We start from the raw sequence: 19,789 nt of genomic DNA, 5'->3' as shown, positions 1-19,789 counted from the left end.
AAAATGGGGCTTCTTCTCAACCTCAGCACATTTGGGGCTGGACAACCTGGGCGCCGGGAGACCGTTCTACCCACTGTAGGCTGTTGTGCAGCATCTCTAGACTCCAGCCACAAGATGCCAGGAGCATTTAAGTTGTAAACATTCAAAGTGTTCCTTAGTGTGCTTGACCTAACTTACTAAATCAAAGGATGAGAAACCACTTCACTGTGGAGACTATCAGGGCTGCCAGGCAGGAAGACATCTACCATTTATACCATGTGACGGGTTCTTTTTAAAAGACTGTACAAAAGCATTGTATGCTGTGACAGAGAACAAGTGGTTTTTTTTTTTTAAGTATTTCATTTCATTTCTTTTCTTGTGATAGTGTCTCACTATGTAACTCTGGACGGCCTAGAACTCAGTGATCCTCCTGCCTCTGCCTCCTGGCTGGAATTATAGGCATGCAATTCCACACTTAGCTCTGTAATGTATTTCTTTTTCTGGCCTGGCAATCAGTCTTCTGAGGGTGGAAATTACTGCTTGATCGCTCAGGGTCCCCTAAGGGCTGAACCTTAGCTCCTTGAAAGCAAGTACCCACCCACTGCTGGGTCGCACTTGACAAAACTCTCCACAAAGGCTTGTCAGCTGTGACATTTCCCGGCAGGCTGATTAATGAGAGTTGCTATACAGGTTGCTGCTGAGAGTGACTTAAACCTATTAGTGGGTTATCTTGCCCTGCAGCTTGGCTTGGGAGAGTTGACACTCAGTCCCAGGGGAAGCCCCTAGGGTATGTACAGTGACTGGTCTGCCTGCAAAATGGTGGGCTCAGCCACAGCTGGGCTCAGCCACATCTGGGGTTTCCAGATAAGAAGTCTTCCACCCACCAGCCGCATCCCCAGGAGCTCACCTTGGCGATGGGGATGTCATTGCTGCTACTGCTGGTGCTTAGCTCTCCGGTGCTGGGGTTGATCGGCCGATTGGCAGAAGTGAGGCGACCAGGGCTAGAAGGTCCAGTGGCCTGGACACTCTGCAGTCGAGTTTGGAGCTCTCGGACCTGAAACCAGAACCCCTTTAGACCAAGTTGGTGGTTTCCCAGGTTAAAGGGCAAAGTTTCCAACTGTGATGCTCAGCTGGTCAAGTCCACTGAAGCCACTGTATCACTAAGGGGAGCTGGCCAATCATCTGTTACTCACACGCAGGAAGGAGAATATGTGAACCAAGCAAAGGATGCTCCAGTCCAGGAGGAAGCGCACCATTAAGGAGCATTTGCTCAGATAGCAGAGAAGCTCCTGATGCTGCGGTGGGCGGTGCAAATGTGGACCGTGATCTCCAGTCATAGGAAACTCAGAGCCCACATATGGATAGAGAACAAGAGTCTTAATACATACTCACAAACGCTGGAAACATTATCCTCAAGTGCTCTGAAACAGTGGAACTTGGAAAGATGATGCTTCCACCTGAAGTTACTCCAGAGAGTATAGAGGGGTATGTATGTGATAGGAGAGCTGGGCTCCACTGGACCCCCCAGGAAAGCATGTCAGGGGTGGGCTTAGCAGAGGCATGTCTGGGGTAGTGTGGGGTTGGAAAATAGAACTACATGCACCATGTCTGGAAGATATGCAGTATTAGACAAACAGTTATTAGAGACAGGGGCTTTGGGAGAATGGTGAGGCAAGGATAGAGTGGCAGTGAAGCTACCAGCAGCTTCCCACCAGATAGCCAAGGCTAGGAGCATCCCTGGTACAGTGGGAAGGAACATCTAAGTAGCAGAAGCATAAAATCTCAGTGGGTAGGAGCACTGACTGCTCTTCCAGAAGACCAGGGTTCAATTTGAAGCACCCACTTGAAGGCTCGTAACTATAAGTACAGTCCCAGGGGACCAGATACCCTGTTCTATCTTACATAGGCACCAATCACGCATGTGATGTACAGCCACACATGCAAAGCAGCCATGCACATAAAATAAAAAATAAGTAAAATATGGCACACTAATACCACAATGGATATCTAAATCTCACTCATCTGTGGTTACTGCTCTGTGACCACTAAGGGGAGAAATACCCCAGTAAACGGGACACTTGCTACCTTTCTCATAACCATGGGCACACCTTTATCATCAGAGTTCAAGGACTATTATCAAACTTGCTTATGCAGCCAAGAGGACCTTGAACTTCTGATCTGCCTGTCTTTTCCTCTTGAGTGCTAGAATTACAAAGGAGCACTACCAAGCCTGGTTTATTACACTTTGGGGTGACTGCAGCACCCGAAAGTTCTTACGAATGAAGCATCAAACTCAGTCACCAAGAAGTCACACTCTTGGACACTTAGAATAGGGTTTTCCATCCTTTATGGTACACCAGATCCCCCTTACAGGGCTAGTCAGAAACCTAGGTGGCAGAGCCCCATCCCAGTAGTTCAGATTTATCAGGGCTGCATGAAGCCAGGAATCTGTATGTCCAATGAGCTCCCCACAGATGTGAATGCTGAATGTCAGGGAAGCATACCTTGAGTGGCTGACCCAAGGCTACAAAGTATTATAGTCTCACAGACAGACAGAGCAGAGCCAAACCCCCGTGCTTGTTGCTGGCCACAGCCCTTCAGGCAAGGGCAGAGAGTAGGGACCCAGCCCCCCTCTCTAAGAGCTTCTCATAGAAAGCTTTCATATTGAATGTCTGGGCTATATCTACTCTGCTATCTTGGGAGTCAAAAGTAATTGAAATTTCAATAATTCATCAACATATTATAAGCCAAAATAAGGAAATTCCCTTGGAGCAAATTGTATTCAATAGTGAAGCCGATTAAAAAGAGCCTAATGCTTTGTTGTGGCTTCCAGGAGCTCAGACTTGCTGGAAATGTGCAGTGTCCTCACAATACAACAGACAGAGGGGCGAAAACAGGGTACAGACTGGGCCGCCTCAAAATGTTGCGGACTGAGCCACATCAAAACAAGGTACAGACCGTAAAGACACATGCCTGCCAGAATCAAACAGAATTCCTGATGGGAGATTCTTTACAATAGACCCTAACAAACCAAAGGCAGTGTCTGTGTGGAGGCTCCTCAGCCCCCCTCGGCAGAGCAGAAGGGTCCATGATCGCACCATGTTCCCAGGCAGCTTCGCTAGTGGAGTCTGTAAGGTCCTGAATAATTAACAGAGTTAACATCACTCTAAAACCTACATCCAGTCTACACTGAGCAGAAAATCATCAATGGCGTGCTCCTAGAGCACCAATCAGCCCACTCATCTTGGTTTGTTTGCTTGTTTGGTTCAGTTTTTTGAGTCAGGATCTTATTCTTTCAGCCAAACCAGCCTTGGATCTTACAGCAATGGCCCTGCCTCAGTTTCTCCAGTGCAAGGATTCAGGCATGAGCCACCGTGGTTTGCTTTTGAAAAACACAAACAGTCCTAGAAAATACGTTAAAACAGAAGTTGAGAGAAGAGGTGGTCCTGGGTCATCTGGGCCATGGGAGAAAGGAAACAACTGTCGGGTAGAGTCTTGAAAATGCTGTGTGGCTTGCCTGGAAGCTGGAGGGAGGGGCAAGGCTACAGAGGGCAGATGCCCATGGCTGCTGTATAGTTAGGTGGTTCACTCTTCCCTCTGCTGTATAGTTAGGGGTTCACTCTTCTCTCAAGCTTACAGAAGTTCACAGTCCTGCTGACATTTGGATGTCAGTAAAAGTAACACATTTTAGACTTCTGACCACCAGAGCTGGATGTTAATAAATTTGAGGTGTAGGTTGTTTTACTGAGACCCAGTCTCATTGTATATTTCTGCCTAGCCTGGAAGTAATGAGACCAGGCTAGCCTCAAACTCACAGAGATCAGCCTGTTTCTCCAACTCAGTTACTGGGATCAATGACATAGGCTACCATGCCTGACTAAATCTTTTTTTTAAGCCACTGTGTTGATGGTAAATTGTTATATCATCCATAGGGAATAACCCAAGTATTCACACTGAGCAACACTCAGTTGTAAAAAAGAAAAAAATGACTTCTTAGAAGTTGGGAGTAGAATAAAAGTTGTCATTCTACTGGAGGTTAGAAAGCCTGGAGGTTAATGGGGTGGGGGGTGATAAAGATCATTTGATCAGTTGTAGTTAGGGAAAAGAAGTTCTGGTGTGTACTACATGGAAGGTGATTGTCTGAGTCACTTTTCTATTTATGTGATGAGACACCATGACTAATACAACTTATAAAAACAAAAGTATTTAATTTGGGGCTTACAGTTTCAGACAGACAGAGTCCATGATAGTAGGCAACTGAGATTTCACATCTCACAGAAAGAGAGACTGGGAATGGTGAGAGTTTCTTTCCAACCTCAAAGCTCAGTCCCCGTGACATGCCTCTTTCAGCAAGGCCACACCTCCTAATTCTTCTCAAATAGTTCCATCCACTGAGAGCCAAGTATTCAAAGGTAGGAGTCTATGGGGGTTGTTCTCATTCAAACCATCACACAGGTAATGATTATGCTCCCTACATTTCAAAAAGCTTGAGGAAGGATTTCTAATTTTTCATTAAAATTTTTTTTAAAAATCCCTGAGCAGACATGTCTAACCTGACTTCAGGTTACTCAATGTATATGCATTGAAACACCACATTACCGTAAATACATTTTGCAAAGTTTAATGCATCAAAAAATTGACTAATAATAAAAAATATTTTTAAAAGTAGGGCTGTAGATGCTTCAGTAGTTAAAGTACTTGTCACTCAAGCAAGAGGACAGGGGTTTGGGTGCCCATAACCCACTAGATTCAGAGTAGAACAGTGGCCTGCCTGGGAGTCCAGCTTTGCAAGGTGCAGAAAGTGGATCCCAGAGCAAGCTGTCAGGCAAGATAGATACTCATACAGGCAAGTTCTGGGTTTGATTGAGTAAGGGTGACCAAAGATGTTTGCTGGCATCCACCTCAGGCCTCCACACTATACACACATGTGCTCACACACATTCACACACACACACACATGCATGCACACACACACATCACACATACACACGAGCAAAAAATAGACAAATAAAAATAAAGCTGAGTGTAAAACAGTGCTCACCAGGAGCTGGAATGAGACCTGGTGGGAGTGGGACCAGGTAGGTGTGGGTTTGGAATAATCAATGGGTACTAAGTTACAGTGAAAAGTCAGAGGTTCTGGCATGCTCTTACAGTGTATGGCCACTACTGGTGGCAACTGTGTACTGTGGGGGCTGGAGAGATGGCTCAGAGGTTAACAGCACTGATTGTTCTTCCAGAGGACCTGAGTTCAATTCCCAGCAACCACATGGTGGCTCACAACCATCTGTAATGAGATCTGGTGCCCTCTTCTGGCCTGCAGGTACACATGCAGACAGAACACTATAAACAAAATAAAGAAATCTTTTAAAAAAAATGTATACTGGGCACTTCAAAGAGCTAGAGGAAAGAATTTTGAGTACTTCCACCATTAAGAAATCACAATCGCTTGAGGATACAAATAAAATTTAAATGGATTTAAACATTACCCAATGTTACATGTTTCAAAATATTACATGGAATCCCATCACTGGGTATAATTTATTAACATTTTTATGTGTTAGTTACAAAGTAAATTGAATGATTTAAAAAAAAAGTTTTTAAAGTTTTGGGCAAAAATAAGGGCACTCTCAAGATGATATACTGACTGCTTCCAGATCTTTGCTAACTGAGTTTCCTAAGACACAGGCTTAGACAATTAAAGCAGGAGACAGTGGGGAAGAAAGCAACAGGGAGGGGCAAGGATGAGCAGCAATGTGAGACAGGCATCCTCTGTGTCTCTGCAGAGCAGACAGACTGGCAAAGCAGTCAAGAAGGCCGCCGGCAGACCTGATCAAAGGGAGAACTTATCTACCCAAGGACTCAGCATGTGGACTCCAGAGAAATCCCCAAAGCACTGACCTGTCCAAGGCACTGGGCCTCCAGGTTGTGTTTCCGGGAAGCAGAAAGCCTGGGAAATTCGATGGCCATTCAGTCAGGGTCATAGCTGGTCACATAGAACCTAAAAGCTCACAGACACATCTGACCAGAGGTATGCAAAGCCATATGTCTATGCAAGCCTCAGTCTATGCAAGGAGAAAACAGGGGGGCATGGTGGGCACAGTAAGAAAAGACACACTTGTGTGAAATAAAATAACACAGAGACAAACTCAATGGAGAAGCAGAGATGAGACTATAAGAGGAAGAAATCAACTGAAAGAGAAGCTCGCAGAGACCAGCCAGGACAACTCTAATCAAGAAATACAATCTCTTGATTTAACTCGGGGTCTAGGAACAAATTAAAACAAAAACATGCAAGAAAGTTAATCTTATAAAGACCAGAGCTCAGAGCACAGACAGAAATCAAGTTGTTGGAGATTAGGGAATCAATATTGGAGTTGCCACAGACAAATATCCCATGGGTGTACCCAGAAACAGCTCCTCAGATAGGAGGCCTAGAAAGTGGGGTGCTGGAATGAGGACAACACAGACAACTGTGTGGGTAAGACAAAAGCATCAGTAGCTTCCATCAACTACGAGTGTGGGCCGTGGGTGAATGGCATGCAAGAGTTAAGAGTGGCACCAGGGTCCCAAGTCAGATAAGGAACATCATTAGCCATCAACAAATGAGTTTGCTTTGAGGTTACTCGTGGCTGTGTTCACAGGTTTCTGCTATCTCAGGCAATTAGGCTGCAACGCATGGTTTTGTTATATTGGAACTGGTGTGAAAGAGACAATTCCTAAGCTACAGAAGGACGAGACCCAGTAGGTCAGAAGAGTCCTACATAACATTTGGGGCAGTCTATCCCCATGTGCAAGGCTGCCTTCTTTGAGTCCAGGGTGTTCAATTTGGCAGTGAACCACTTTCTAAGTGAAGATTTTAGAAGACTCTTCATGGAGTTTTCAAATGAGAAATGAGGATCCGAGTGTCGAAAATACAGATTTATTCTTAGGAAGTTAACTTACACGATAATTTAAGCAAGTGCAGTGTTATCTCTGATGGCAAATGGAAGTGGTTGAAACAGACCACAAACTAGGAAAGGGAAACCTAAGCTGCTGCCATAGCTCTGGGATCTGGCAGGTGTGATCTCCTTTGTTCTTCAGCCTAGGAAAGTACCCAGATCTGGCTACACAGGAGAAAATGGAAGTGCCCTGGCCGATTTCTTCCCAGATTTCTAATCCTCTGACGACTCTTTCCTTTATAGTTAAGAATTAGCCCTGGGCAACTGCACAGGTACAGCGAGGGCAGGGATGGAGGGTCAAACACAGAGGTATTACCTCAGTGTCCCCTCAGCACGTGTGAGCAACACATTCCTTGGGACCACTCCCAAAGAGGTGGCTGAATCAGAGCTCTGAGCAGTCTCTGCCTAAGGTCCCACATACAGCTTCTCACAACAGGGAGGGAGTGTGCTTCATCAGCAATGTCCCACCAGGCTCACGTCACCCAGAGTGACACCCACAAAGAGCCTTCTCCTAAGAGCATTTTGTTTTCACTCAGTGCCATCTTGGAGTGCCAGAAGAGGAGATGTGTTGAGACCTGTGGAAGCTGACAGCTGTGTCGCTATTAACAGAATAGTTACTAACTGCCAGTCTGTGCGGGAGGAAGAAACAGAATGGAGAACAGGGTGAAGAGGGGACGCGAGAAAGCAGTCTGAGGAAGAAATCAGGGAAAAGTGCATCCAGAAATGAGGCTGCTTGTGGGGCTATTAGCTAACATCACCTATGGGGCTGACCAAAGAGGCCACACATAAGGGGGACCCCGTGGGGAGGGAGGTGGAACTCACTTCAGGACACACAGGGAACATAGGTAGAAGGCAGGGGAAGAGAGAAATTGTTACCACGATCTTATGCCATGGATATGCACAGCTTTCTAAAGAATATAAGGCTTTCAAAAGGGACTGCTTAGGTCTATTCATTTCAAGATTATCTGATTCAAAGGCACATGGATTTACTGACATTGTGATTCCAGAACTCTTGTTCTGCCAAACAGACTGGGGAAAGAGTTGATCATTTTGGCTGCATGGCAGCTGACTGAAGCAATTTAGGTCAAAAGAGCAAACAGTGTGGAGACTCTGTACCTGGTCAGCACATGTCTCTTTGTGTGTACTTCTATGTCCACAGTCGTTCTTCTATGCCCACCACCTAGAACACTGCAATGAGTCTCCAATAGCCCTGAAGCCAGGGATTGTGTCCAGTTTACCACTGTGACCCCTGCCTGGCCAGGGAAGACTAATCATTTATGTAGAGTACAAATGAATGAAAGAACAAAACGTTTTCTTTCTTGAGTCACTAATTCTAGCTTGAGGAGTTTGGATCTGCTTTTGTAAGTATGAGGAAATAAGGGACTATATTACAGTACACTCAGAAACAAATGAGTATCTCATTTAATAATGAACAGAGACCAATAATGATATTGGCCTGCTGTCCCTTAGTTATTGTTCTGCCAAGTCACCCAATTTGTTAACTGACTCCATTAAAGACCTTAATTTAATTAAATCTTGAGCAAGGCTCAGAAGACCTATGGAGAGCACTTGGTTTAATTGCAGGCAGGGGACAAGCACCAATTTCATTGATCTTGTCAAAGTCTAAGCAATGAAGATGAGCGAAGGGAAAATATGTGGCCCGAATTGCTTTTCAGGCAACATTGATGAATTGTGAGCTCAGAGCTGCAACAGAGACAGAAAGGCAAAACAGCCATAGATTAGCAACACTCAAAGAGACCAAAAGGAAATTAAACATTATTCCCTCTCAAAGACTAAGATCGGACAAACATTAGCCCACAAGAGACAGACCCCTCTTTGGGGAAATGACACGTGCTGGGTGGTGTGGGCTAGAAGCCTTCCAGTATTTAAAGTCTAAAAAAAAAACCTGGCACTCAAAAGCATTTAGAAAATTATTTAAGATTCATAATTGTCTAGAAGTGAAGCTAACCCAACTCCAGGGTAAATATTCAAATTCCAGAGGACGTTTGAAGAAATAATGAACATTCCTTCAAACTTTGCTGTTTGGAGATAAATGAGGTGCACATTATATAAAATATAACAAAGGCACAAGCAGGAGGGTAAAAACTGATACAACTTTTGACTGAAATGTGTATTTACTCACGTGTGCATAAATTTACCCCAAACTGTCATTGTCAGTATTAGAGATATTCAAACACCTAAGGCATCTTATGATAAAAAGATGTAAAGGAAAACCTTCCATATTACTTAATCTTGATTTCATTTAAAACAACCGCCGCTCATTTTCAAGCGTTTACTGCCTGCTGACCGCAGTGTAGTTTACTCCGTGAGTGTTATGTAATCACCCTGTACCAGGTATCATCATCATCTTCATGATGAAGCAAACAGGCCCCGACAGGTCAGGGATCTTGCCAAAGACTCACAAGCACCTTTGTAGGTCAGCCTGTGATTCCAAGCAGTCTGCTTTTGGGGCTCTTAGTGGTGGCCTCTAGGGCTAGGTAAAAAGCTCTGGATGGAGCAGACACTGACATTTTTTTTCTTGTTTGTTACAACCAAGGGCTCTTTATGCTTCACTAACTCATGTTAGAGGGGAAAAAAATGTTTTAAATCACAATATATGGTTACAGTGGAGGTCAACATTTCCCTTGCAAAACATGCACCATCAGCATGCACACTGTAAGAGCAAGCACACACTTATTAGACTATCAGTCATAAAGATCGGGAGTGTGACCCAGGAAATTACAGGTGGTGTAGGCCTCCATGCTAAGTCAACTTTGTCAGGATCCCCAGACACAGCCTCTGCTGACTGGGAGGTTTACAGCCCCCATGCGCGTAGGGAGTATCAGATACAGCTAGGTTCTAGAAACACGCTTCTCTGAGTTCAGAGAGATGTTGTCCAGATAGAGGCAAAAGAGTGACTCCTTAATTATGGCATCACCCACAACGAGGGATAGAGCTGACAACCTTCCAAGCTAGTAATTTATTCCATATCTCCACCCCGTGAAAATTAAGAATATTTACAGACAGAGTATACACAGAATGATTGGAAGTAGAGATAGCTCAGCAGTTAATGCTGGCTTACTGCTCTTCCGGAGGACCAGAGTTCAGCTTCCAGCACCCAAGATGTAATCCTAACTCTTCCGGTCAATACTATAGGCATCTGTACTCTCTCAAGGGCAAATACTCACAAATGGGCACACACATGTATCTACATAATTAAAATAATAAAAACATTTTTAAAAAAACAGAATGATTTACACATGCTGACCTTATGAGAAACAAGTTACTTTCCAGGTTAAGGAGACACAGCAATGTTAATGGTCCATTGGCCTCCTACATGCCTCTCATTGAACCCCACGTGCTGAATCCCCAGTCAGAGGACTGCTGGGGAGCCACCTCCTGTGCTGCCTCAGTTGAGACAGAAAGGAAAGTAAGCTTCGCAATTTCAAAGTGAAGTTTAGAAAGGATGGTTTCTGATAGAAGAATTAATTCTTCCATCCTCAGCCCAATCACAGTTCAAAGCCACAGCCGGACAAAGGAGAACTCACAGGCCCTATCAGGTGAACGCGCATCTTTGGAAAAGTTAGTCCAGTGCTTCGCTGTTGGAACACCAGCATCTTCAGTGGCAGAAACATGTCCTGTCACTGTAGTTCTCAAACCAGCATGGGTCCTCTTGGGGATACCAGGGCATCCCTGCCACTCTCTCACATACACCTGTACAAACCCACACATGTGCACACTACAAAAATGCACATGTATCTATACATACATGCAAGTACACAGTTACCCATAGATGCATACAGTTATAATAGCTTTTTGGTTGGTTTGTTTTTCAAGACAGAGTTTCTCTGTGTAGCCCTAGTTGTTCTGGAACTAGTGCTGTAGACCAGGCTGGCCTCAAATTCATAGAGATCCACCTGCCTCTGCCTCCCAACTGCTGGGATTAAAGATGTGCACCACCACCTCCCAGCAAGAAGAGATTTTTATATTATTCAATATAAATGAGAGGAACTACTATAGAGTTGAAGAAAAACTGGAAAGAATTAAGAGGAAATGTCTATGGTTTCCAATTATGAAAATGTCATTAGACTACATTTTTAAAAATTTTTAATTTTTTTATTTTTTGGTTTTTTAAGACAGGGCTTCTCTGTAACTTTGGAGCCTATCCTGGAAATAGCTCTTATAGACCAGGCTGGCCTTGAACTCACAGAAATCCACCTGCCTCTGCCTCACACATGCTGGGATTAAAGGTGTGCATCACCACCACCTTCATCAGACTGTCTTAACAGAATATCTTATTGAGCTAGTGGAAGATGCACATCCCAATAGAGGAGATTGAGACCTGCAGCCCTGACATAATTTTGCCATCTGTGCAGATTTAGGATTCCTGAGAAGTGTGTTTTTATAATCTTAGTTCTACCCTAAGGATCTTTGATGAATGACTTCAGAATTGGAACGACCTGGTGATTACCAAGACCGAGATTCCTTACGATTCCAGGTTCTAGAATCCTTGCCTCAGATGCCCTTGGCTCTGCCTGCCCACCTGCCCACCTCCCCATGCCCAGGCCGAAGCCAGGACTGTCTGTACACTCACCCTTCTCCGGAGCCTGTCCCGCTCCTCACGGATGGCGTTCATGGTGGCCTTGGTCCGGTTCAGCTCCTCTTCCTTGCTGCACAGCATAGCTGTCAGACTTTCATTCTCTTCCCGCAATCCAGCCAGCTCTTTCTCCCACCGGGACCGCTCCTCAGCCAGGTTGGGATACAGGTCCCGACCAAGAACTCCCTCAATCTCCTCAACTGTCTGAAAAACACAGTCAAACATCAAAGTCACGCTAGCGCTCTTGCAGAAAGGGGACAGGAAGGAGCTTGCGAACCCAGGAGTGGGGCGGAGAGCCCCATGTACACAGTGGCACGGCTTGGTCATTCTCTCCTCAGATTCAGAGGATGCCGTCCATCACTTGCCTGCATCATAGTTTGTACTACTCAGCAGTCCCCAGAGTTAAGGACAACAAGATCCCCTCGTGGTGCTGAGTCTGTGGTGGTACCCACACAGTGTTGACTTTTCTGTCGGAGCTCCAGGGCTGGTCAATTTGCATCACAGCAGCAGGCCAGGGAGCGATCCCGATAATGCAGTGACTAACACGAGGTTGCAGGATGCACACACAGTCTAATTGCAAGTTTCCTAAATTACAGGCCTTCTGTGAGCCAGCTCAGCAAGGAGGCAGGTCATACCACCAGTCTGCGCTCCGGATGTCACACGGGCGTTCAGATGGTGTGAATGAGGTGCAGCCCCAAGATGGCAAGGACAAAAGTAACGCTTTGGTGACAGGAAGAGCTGGCCCTTGGTGGGGGCTCCTCAGACAGCAGAGATGCATTTAGCTAATGAAATGGATGTGAACCAAGTAGAAGAAAATCTTAATAGCCTTTGGAAAGTTCTTTCAAAATTTCCATTTTAGACACATGACTGAAAGTTCGGGAAGACACATACAATTAGGAAGACCATTCTCTGCTTGCTCTGGGAACTACTTGTTCATATTGTCCTTTACAAAGAGCATGGCCCAGCTGGCTTTTAAACAGAAGGGGAAAAGGCTGAGCAGAGAGATCACATAGTAATGAGAAACGGAAGATCCCTGACACTAAAGACCCAGCAGCGGGTCACTCACGCCAGGTCCCTGAGGAAGATAGGCACCCAAACCTTGTTGCCTCTGTCCCCATGTGATGCTTCGTCCTTCCTTTCAAATCCAGGACAGTCTATTGGGCTCTGCTTTCTCCATAGATAGTTACCAGAAATCTTGGTCCATCCCTGATGCTGAGGCCAAAGCTAGCCCCCTAGACATCAATACAATCAAATCTGGGACAGTCAGTCGGTGACTGCGTCTCCTCATGGCAAATCCTAATACCTATCCACTGCGACCAAGATAAAGAAAAATGGAAAGAAAGGCAGCTGAACTGGACATGCACTTTATGACTCATCCACAGACACTAACACCCTCTTGGGCAATCCGGAATTCTTCGCGACAGAAACCAGGGGCCAGACTGTCCCTTCACATAAGTTCCCGTAAGACATGGCAGTGTGGGTTGCAAGGTCACTAAGCCATAATGAAGTAAAAAAAAGATACCCAAGGCCCAGGATCAAGAAGGGCCTGCCTTTCTCAATATTCCAAAAGAGGCGAGGCGGTGTACATGCTACGAATTCTTTTTCTCACTCAGTCTTTTCTCAGAAGAGTAAAATACGTGAAAGGCACAGTCAAGGTCCAGCTACCCTGGCTGGGAATGGGGTGACTCATTCAGACCCTTATCCCTCCCTCCTCCAACAGCACAGACTGCGAGCTCACAAGGATGGGTTCTAGAAACCTTAAATCTGTAAGAAAGCATCTAAGGGCAACTTGCAACACAAGAATACTATATAGCGGCTAGGCGTGATGGTGCATAATCCAGCCCTTGGGAGGCAGAGGCAGGTAGATTTCTATGAATTTAAGTCCCCTTGGTCTACAGTTCCAGGTGAGCTAGGGCTACATAATGAGACCCTGTCTCAAAAAGAAAAGAAAAGAAAAATAGTATGGTGGACCACACTGAAGTGACATAGTTTAATGCTACTAATGTGATGGTTTCCTTTTTAGTGAAAAGTCAATGTTGATCATTGTTGATATGCCCCCCTCATGTAATTTAGCCCAACAAATATTTATAAGGATCCTGTTTCTAGCTGATGGCTCAATATGCTTGTATGGCTTTCAGTGACCGATAGGTGTTCAAGAAAACCTAATGCCAAGAAAGCTGACTGCCCTCTCCCCTCCCCATAACCTCAGAAAACCAAGCGGAGAGGGAAGGAGGCCCACCTTAATGGCCAAGTCACAGTGCTCGCTGGCTGTGGTGAGCTGCTCGATGTGTCTGTCCACCTCGGCTACAGAGAGATTGCAGCTGCTCTTCTTCCTGCCACAGACAACACTCTCCAGCCCCGTCAGGACCCTCTGCAGCTCCGAGTTCAGGTCACTGCAGTTATCTAAGAGGGGATGAAGAGAAAATCCATTAAACAGGCAGACTGGCAATGAATGTTCTCAGCTTCTTCTACCAGAAGGGGACCATCTGGGAGCTACGGAAGAACAATGAAGTACGGCATTCCCAAAGTCAGCATCCTCCAGCCCCATCCCACGGGCTGTTGCCTGAGGCTTGCAGCCAGTACGAACCTATGATTAAGGAGTTTTAGACTTTGGCCATTTTCTAAATACCTGCGCCACTGAGAATTCTCTTGTCTTTCAGTCAAAAGCAACCACACTGAGTTTTGCTAGTAAGAACAGAGTGTCCCAGAAAAGACTTCAAACTCTAGTCAAACCCTCTTGCTCGGCCATTCAGAGCAACACCGATTCCAGAAGTTCAGTAAATATCTTATAATTTCAACAACAAACAACAACAACAACAACAAAAAGTCAGAATGAGCATTGCTGAGAGATATTAAAAAAAACAAAAACTGTAAGAAACTATTCCTGCCTTCAAAAAGCTTCAAGTCTGTCCCTGCTCCTGCCCCATACATCGCCTGATATTGCTCCACCCATACAATTAAATCCATTTCCTCCACTAGGGGAATAACCAGCTTCTAACAAATTCCATAGCTATCCATATAAATGTAAACAATTTTAATAATTTTATTTTAACAATCTGGGTTACTATTAAATAAACTTCTGGATTCTAGAGTCTGGTCAGGAAAATATTAGAAAATTATTATAATTATTAATAATTATAATAATATTTAATTATAATAATTATTATAATTATTAATATTAAAATATTAGAAAATTCATTCTAATATGAGTTAGATATATGTTATAAAATAGTTTTTTTGTGTGAACAAAAATCCCTCTAAAAATCAAAAACCATTTTTCTACCTGTTGTTCCAAATCCTGTATATTACCATAACCTCCAATTATCGTAGCAAGTTCTGGGTGAAGGATACTAACAGTCTTCCCAAGCGAATCCTTCTCCTAAAGCCAGCCTGTATCCTGAATGTAAAAAGCTAGTATCTTCACAATCTCCCTTCTGGTTACAGGCTCAATGCACTAACAAGACAACTGCTTTTGTTGCTAAGCTTTGGGGCACTTCAAGAAAATGCTCAACATTCTAGAAAATAGATTTCTCAGGACCTTTTAACCAACCTCATTTGACTGCCCACATCTATTAGTTTCCTGAACCTAGAGAACAATCCAGCAGGAGGCTTTTACTCTAACTGATGTATAATGGTTCCATCCTCTCAAAGTGGCTTCTTCCTATCTCTCCCACCTCTGTGAATGGAGCCCACCAATGAGCCAGTTACTCAGGTCAACTATGAGGCAACCTTGATGCCCTTTTGTGTCGCATCTAAGTCCAATCCGCCTTGTCACCATAACCTCCGAAACTCATCCTCGGACTGAGCAACTGTTCTTACTCCCTGCTGACACCACTGTTCCCCAAAGCCCCATTCTTCTCAAGCTGGTAGTTCTAATAACTCCACCCACCGGCTACACTATAGCTACAGTGAGACTCTTTTTAAAGGCAGACGACGGTACCTTCCTAGGCCAAACTGTTCAATGGCTCCTCCTACCCCTTACCATTAACCTAAGATCAGACTCCTTACCATGGTTGTTAAAAACTCTGCATATTGGAGGTTCATGTCCTCAGCCCAGGCTGCACCATGGAATTCCTTGGGGAGCGTTTATAAAATGCCAATGCCAGGGCCCCACCCCAGACCAATTAAACCACAATCTCTGGGGGTGGGGCCTAGATGCCGGAAATGTTTTCAGTTCCTCAGATGGTTCTGACGTGCAGGCTGGTAGAATCCTGAGGTTGGCCCTCTGCTCCTCTGTCCCCTTGCTCTTTCCTGCTGCATGGCTTCTCTCTGTCCCTAGGAGATGTCCAGTTCTCATCTCTCCCAGATGTTCCTCTCCCTATGCTCCTTTCCACTTACCACGCACTTTCCCCACCAAGGTCCTCCTGTCTGGAGCACGGGGATTCCATCTTCCGTCTCCGCCCGGTCCCCATGCCATTGTCATGCTGTGTTTGCAGCAAACATCACTATCTGATCTAACATGTATGTTCATTATCTTTCCCTTCTAAAAACACATGCTTCTATGAACGAAGGGACTTTGATCTTCCTCATCACAGTGTCTCAGAATAGAACAGGGTAGGGAATCAAAAGCAATTTAAAAGAGTAAAAAATCAGCGCTACACAGTTGAGTCAGCAACACGGAGAAACAGGACAGTCAGCACCAGGATACTTTACATAGGCCTTAAGTTCTTCTTCATTATGCACGGGAGATGCTGACAGTGGGGAGGGGAGATACACATCACACCAGTTCACCTGGACAGGAAAATCAGGGGCTTAGCACCAAATTGAGGCAAAGGGGTCCAAGCATGGAGCAGCTGCCAACACACAGACCAGTCTCTGAATGACAGTTCCCGCTCAGGTGCAGGTTCTCTGGTATCCAAAGCTGGGTGAACACGCATTCCCAGATCTGTGTGTGCGTGACGAAGGGAAAAGGGAGCTTATATTCAGCCGCTCCACACTGTGATCACACAGCCCCCCCCCCCCCACCGATGGTGTGTGAGTCATGTTTGATGTGTCTGTCTGCTAACCGGTTCTCAAGAGGAGAGCTACAAGGTGGCGTCCAGGCCTTGAGGAACAGAAGGAAGAGCAGGAGCCGGGTTGGGGCAGCATTTCTAATTCTGCTATTGGACAGTGGCTGAGCCCTGACCACAGTCTCAAGCACAGTTCCTAAATGAATAAGAGACCATACTCGATTCTGATAGGCTCACAAATGCACGATGGCTACACTAAAGTCCTTCTCTCAGGGACCTGCCAGCAGCCTGGAAATGTCCCTCTAGAGAGCACAGTGTCACACAGGACAGTCAGAAGACGGGTGGAAGAGGGACATTCAAGTGAACAGACAGAACCTGATCTGGTGTCTACTGGTAAACCCAGCCCTGGAGAGGGTGAGACGGGAGGCCATCTTCAGCTATGCTGTGTGTTTGAGGCAGTCTAGAATACACGAGACCTCACATTTAAATAAATCAATATGTTCAAAATAGTCTGTGTCCCTCTGTTCTGAAAGGAGAACTACAAAGCTGTTCATTCTTTTGTTGGAGGGGGGGGATATTTGCGTTAGAAAGGCAAATGTGTCCCTGCTAGGTAATGAGCCCTCCAATCCCACCCCAGTCTGTTCACCCTACCAGTTATCTACAGACATGCCACCAACTCTGCCACTGTGCCCCATCTAGAGATGCAGAGAAGGCAAGGTGGTCTGGCTAGCACGAACAGATGCGGGGTGCTGGGGGTGAGGCACCGTCACCAAACATCGACCCCTGCGCCATTCCTCATTTATTGGTGCTGCTCCAGACAGGACCGACGGGAGCTGGTGGCATATCCTTCCAAACAGTCACCTATGATAATCACAAACTTCATCCTTTGGCACACTCTCGCTCCAGGTAGAAACTGGACCTTCCTTCTTCACGCAAAGACATCAACAGTAACACGGAGGGGTTGCAGACAGAGCAGAAGGTCCCTCAGCAAGGTGATATTCACAGTAAAACAGAACAAAGTCAGCAGCCCTCACAGCTTAGCAAGGCGTGCAATGCTCATGTCACTAGGGCACAGCTCCAGTCTCATCAACTCACGGGAGCTTGAGGACTTTAGCTCGGTCACCCATGCAGGAACCGTGACAGAAATTCCTATGGTCGGGGCCAGGTCACCAACTACTGCAACCAGAATAGGGCTCTTTGGGCATACAACCACAAGCCTGCACACTGGTTTCTTAGTTAAGAGCCAGAAGAGCACACAGAGGGCAAATGTATGGGGAATATTAGCTGTGAAATTACTCTGAGAAAGTAAAGGGTTGGCACGTTAATTCCCGGACGAGAATGTGAATGAACCTTAAAAACATTATGTCATGTGAAATAAGCCAGGGACAACGATTCTGCTTTTGTGAGATGTTTAGAAGAAGCAAATGCATAGAGACAGAGAGCGGAACAGAGAGAGCCTGGGAAGGATATATTGGGCGGTTACTGTTCCATGTGTGCAGGGTTTAGGAAATAAAAGAAGATAATGGTGATGGTCATAAAACTATGGGTGCACTTAAAACGTCTGAACTGTTCACTTAAAAATGTTTACCATGATGCATGTGTGTGTTTACATTATATATATATATATACACACACATATATATATATGACAAAATAATAAGTATATTTCAGTATATAAATTTGGAACATAAAAGCTAACAAGCGTGCAGGAAATAGAAAATATCACCTTCAAGTTTATGCTTAGTTCAGAAGGAAGCTGAGGGGCTGTTCAGTAAAAATGTCTGGGTTGAGGTGAAGAAACAGAAGAAAAAAAAGATCCAGGAATCTCAGCAACTAATGAGAGTTACTGACCTTTAATACTACAAGCCACACATGTGGTACCTCCGGCAAGGGGCAGCATGGAGGGGACTTCAGCCACGTTAAGCTTTCTATAGAGAAGGGGAAGTGATAGCCTGCTCTACCTCTGCAAGACGGGACACCCTCTGTATCAAATACATATTCTTTAACACGGCTTATTTGTATCATTTCTTAAAGCAAAAACTAGAGGTAGTTTCTGACAAGCCACTGCAAATAACACTGAAGGAAAAAAACTAGAAGTAGCTTTTGACAAGCCGCTACAAATAACGGCCAAGAGCCGCCAGCAGGACGAGGGGAACCTTTGGAAGCAAACCCACAACAGCACAGCTGCAGGGGCTGATTTTGTCTGTTTAGCCCTGAGCTTTCTGGCCGCCAGAAAAAGAGTGAATTATCTCCTGTCAGTAGGGAGGAAGTATTCCAGCTTCATAAGAGAGACTGTGTGCTTGGCTATAGATCTGCAAGAACTTATGTGCACGGACTTCATCTGTATCGTGACGTGATGTGATGGCGTCTCTCCACCTGTGCCACGGGTATACAGGTCTCAAAGTTTCTTTTTATGCTAACTTTCAGTGGGGAACATCTCGGAAGAGCTAAGTTCAGATAGTATAAGCATTTGGCCTCTGATATTTAATTTTCTCTAACAGTGAGACAGGACATAGAGGGATAAACAGAACAGACCCCTCTTTGGACTAGAGGATGCAAACCTGCCTGTAGTGGCCAACAATGTGTCTACAGACCTGGCAAGCTTCAGTGTCTGGAACTTCCCTTGTTTTAAATTTAAAAGTGGGTTTTGATTCATGGTTATCATCCAAAGTTCATTACAATTTATACTTGGATTTTTACAATTTATTCTTGGAATACTGGGTCTGTAATTGCAAGACCTGGCACGGCAGCCTTCAGAGCAGTACATGGCTGACCCCTCAGACTTGGTGCGTCCATGATGCACCAAGACTGGGATGAACAAGCATGACTGTCCCCCTCTCTTCGGGTCTGAAGCTCCTTCTATATTTTGCTGTCATCTCTAAATGTAACTTTCCCTAGACAGATTCTGGTAGCAACTGGAGAGTCAACAGTCAGGTTCTATTTTCCTGAGGATCTAGGATGGGTGTTTTCAACCTGTGCGTCCCTACCCCTTGGGGTCTAAGTGACTCATTTATAGGGGTTGCCTAAGACCATTAGAAGACACAGATATTTACATTATGATTCATAACAAGAGAAACAGTACAGTAATGAAGTAGCAACAAAAATTATTTTATGCTTGGAGAATCACTACCACGTGAGGAACTGTGTTAAAGAGTCGAGTATTAGAAAGGTTAATTGATAATCACTGATTTAGAGACTTAGATGGCGTTGTCACTGTTTAAGTGAAGGGCCATATAGCTTAGAGATCTGACAAGGATGTAAGAAGCTATCCACCCCCACCAGCCTTCTCTCCCGATTTGACCTTCTTGATGTGTGACTATGGCTTG

General features: G+C 45.0%; 1 protein-coding gene across 3 annotated transcripts in view; it reads right to left on the bottom strand.

The window, feature by feature from the left end:
* Mcc (MCC regulator of Wnt signaling pathway) overlaps positions 1-19,789 on the bottom strand; it is a 378,705-nt gene that overhangs the window by 45,938 nt on the left and 312,978 nt on the right. For all 3 annotated transcript variants that reach the window (XM_087896076.1, XM_087896075.1, XM_087896074.1), the window contains 3 exons: positions 13,754-13,917; positions 11,512-11,718; positions 887-1,033 (listed from right to left, as the gene is read on the bottom strand). In XM_087896076.1, coding sequence (XP_087752202.1) covers positions 887-1,033; positions 11,512-11,718; positions 13,754-13,917 — 518 coding nt within the window. The remainder of the gene's footprint in view (positions 1-886; positions 1,034-11,511; positions 11,719-13,753; positions 13,918-19,789) is intronic.

Source organism: Myodes glareolus, chromosome 13 (assembly GCF_982192425.1).
Source record: "Myodes glareolus chromosome 13, mMyoGla1.1, whole genome shotgun sequence".
NCBI lineage: Eukaryota > Metazoa > Chordata > Mammalia > Rodentia > Cricetidae > Myodes > Myodes glareolus.
Note: the sequence above shows the minus strand (reverse complement) of the source record. Positions and strands in the feature narration are given on the sequence as shown.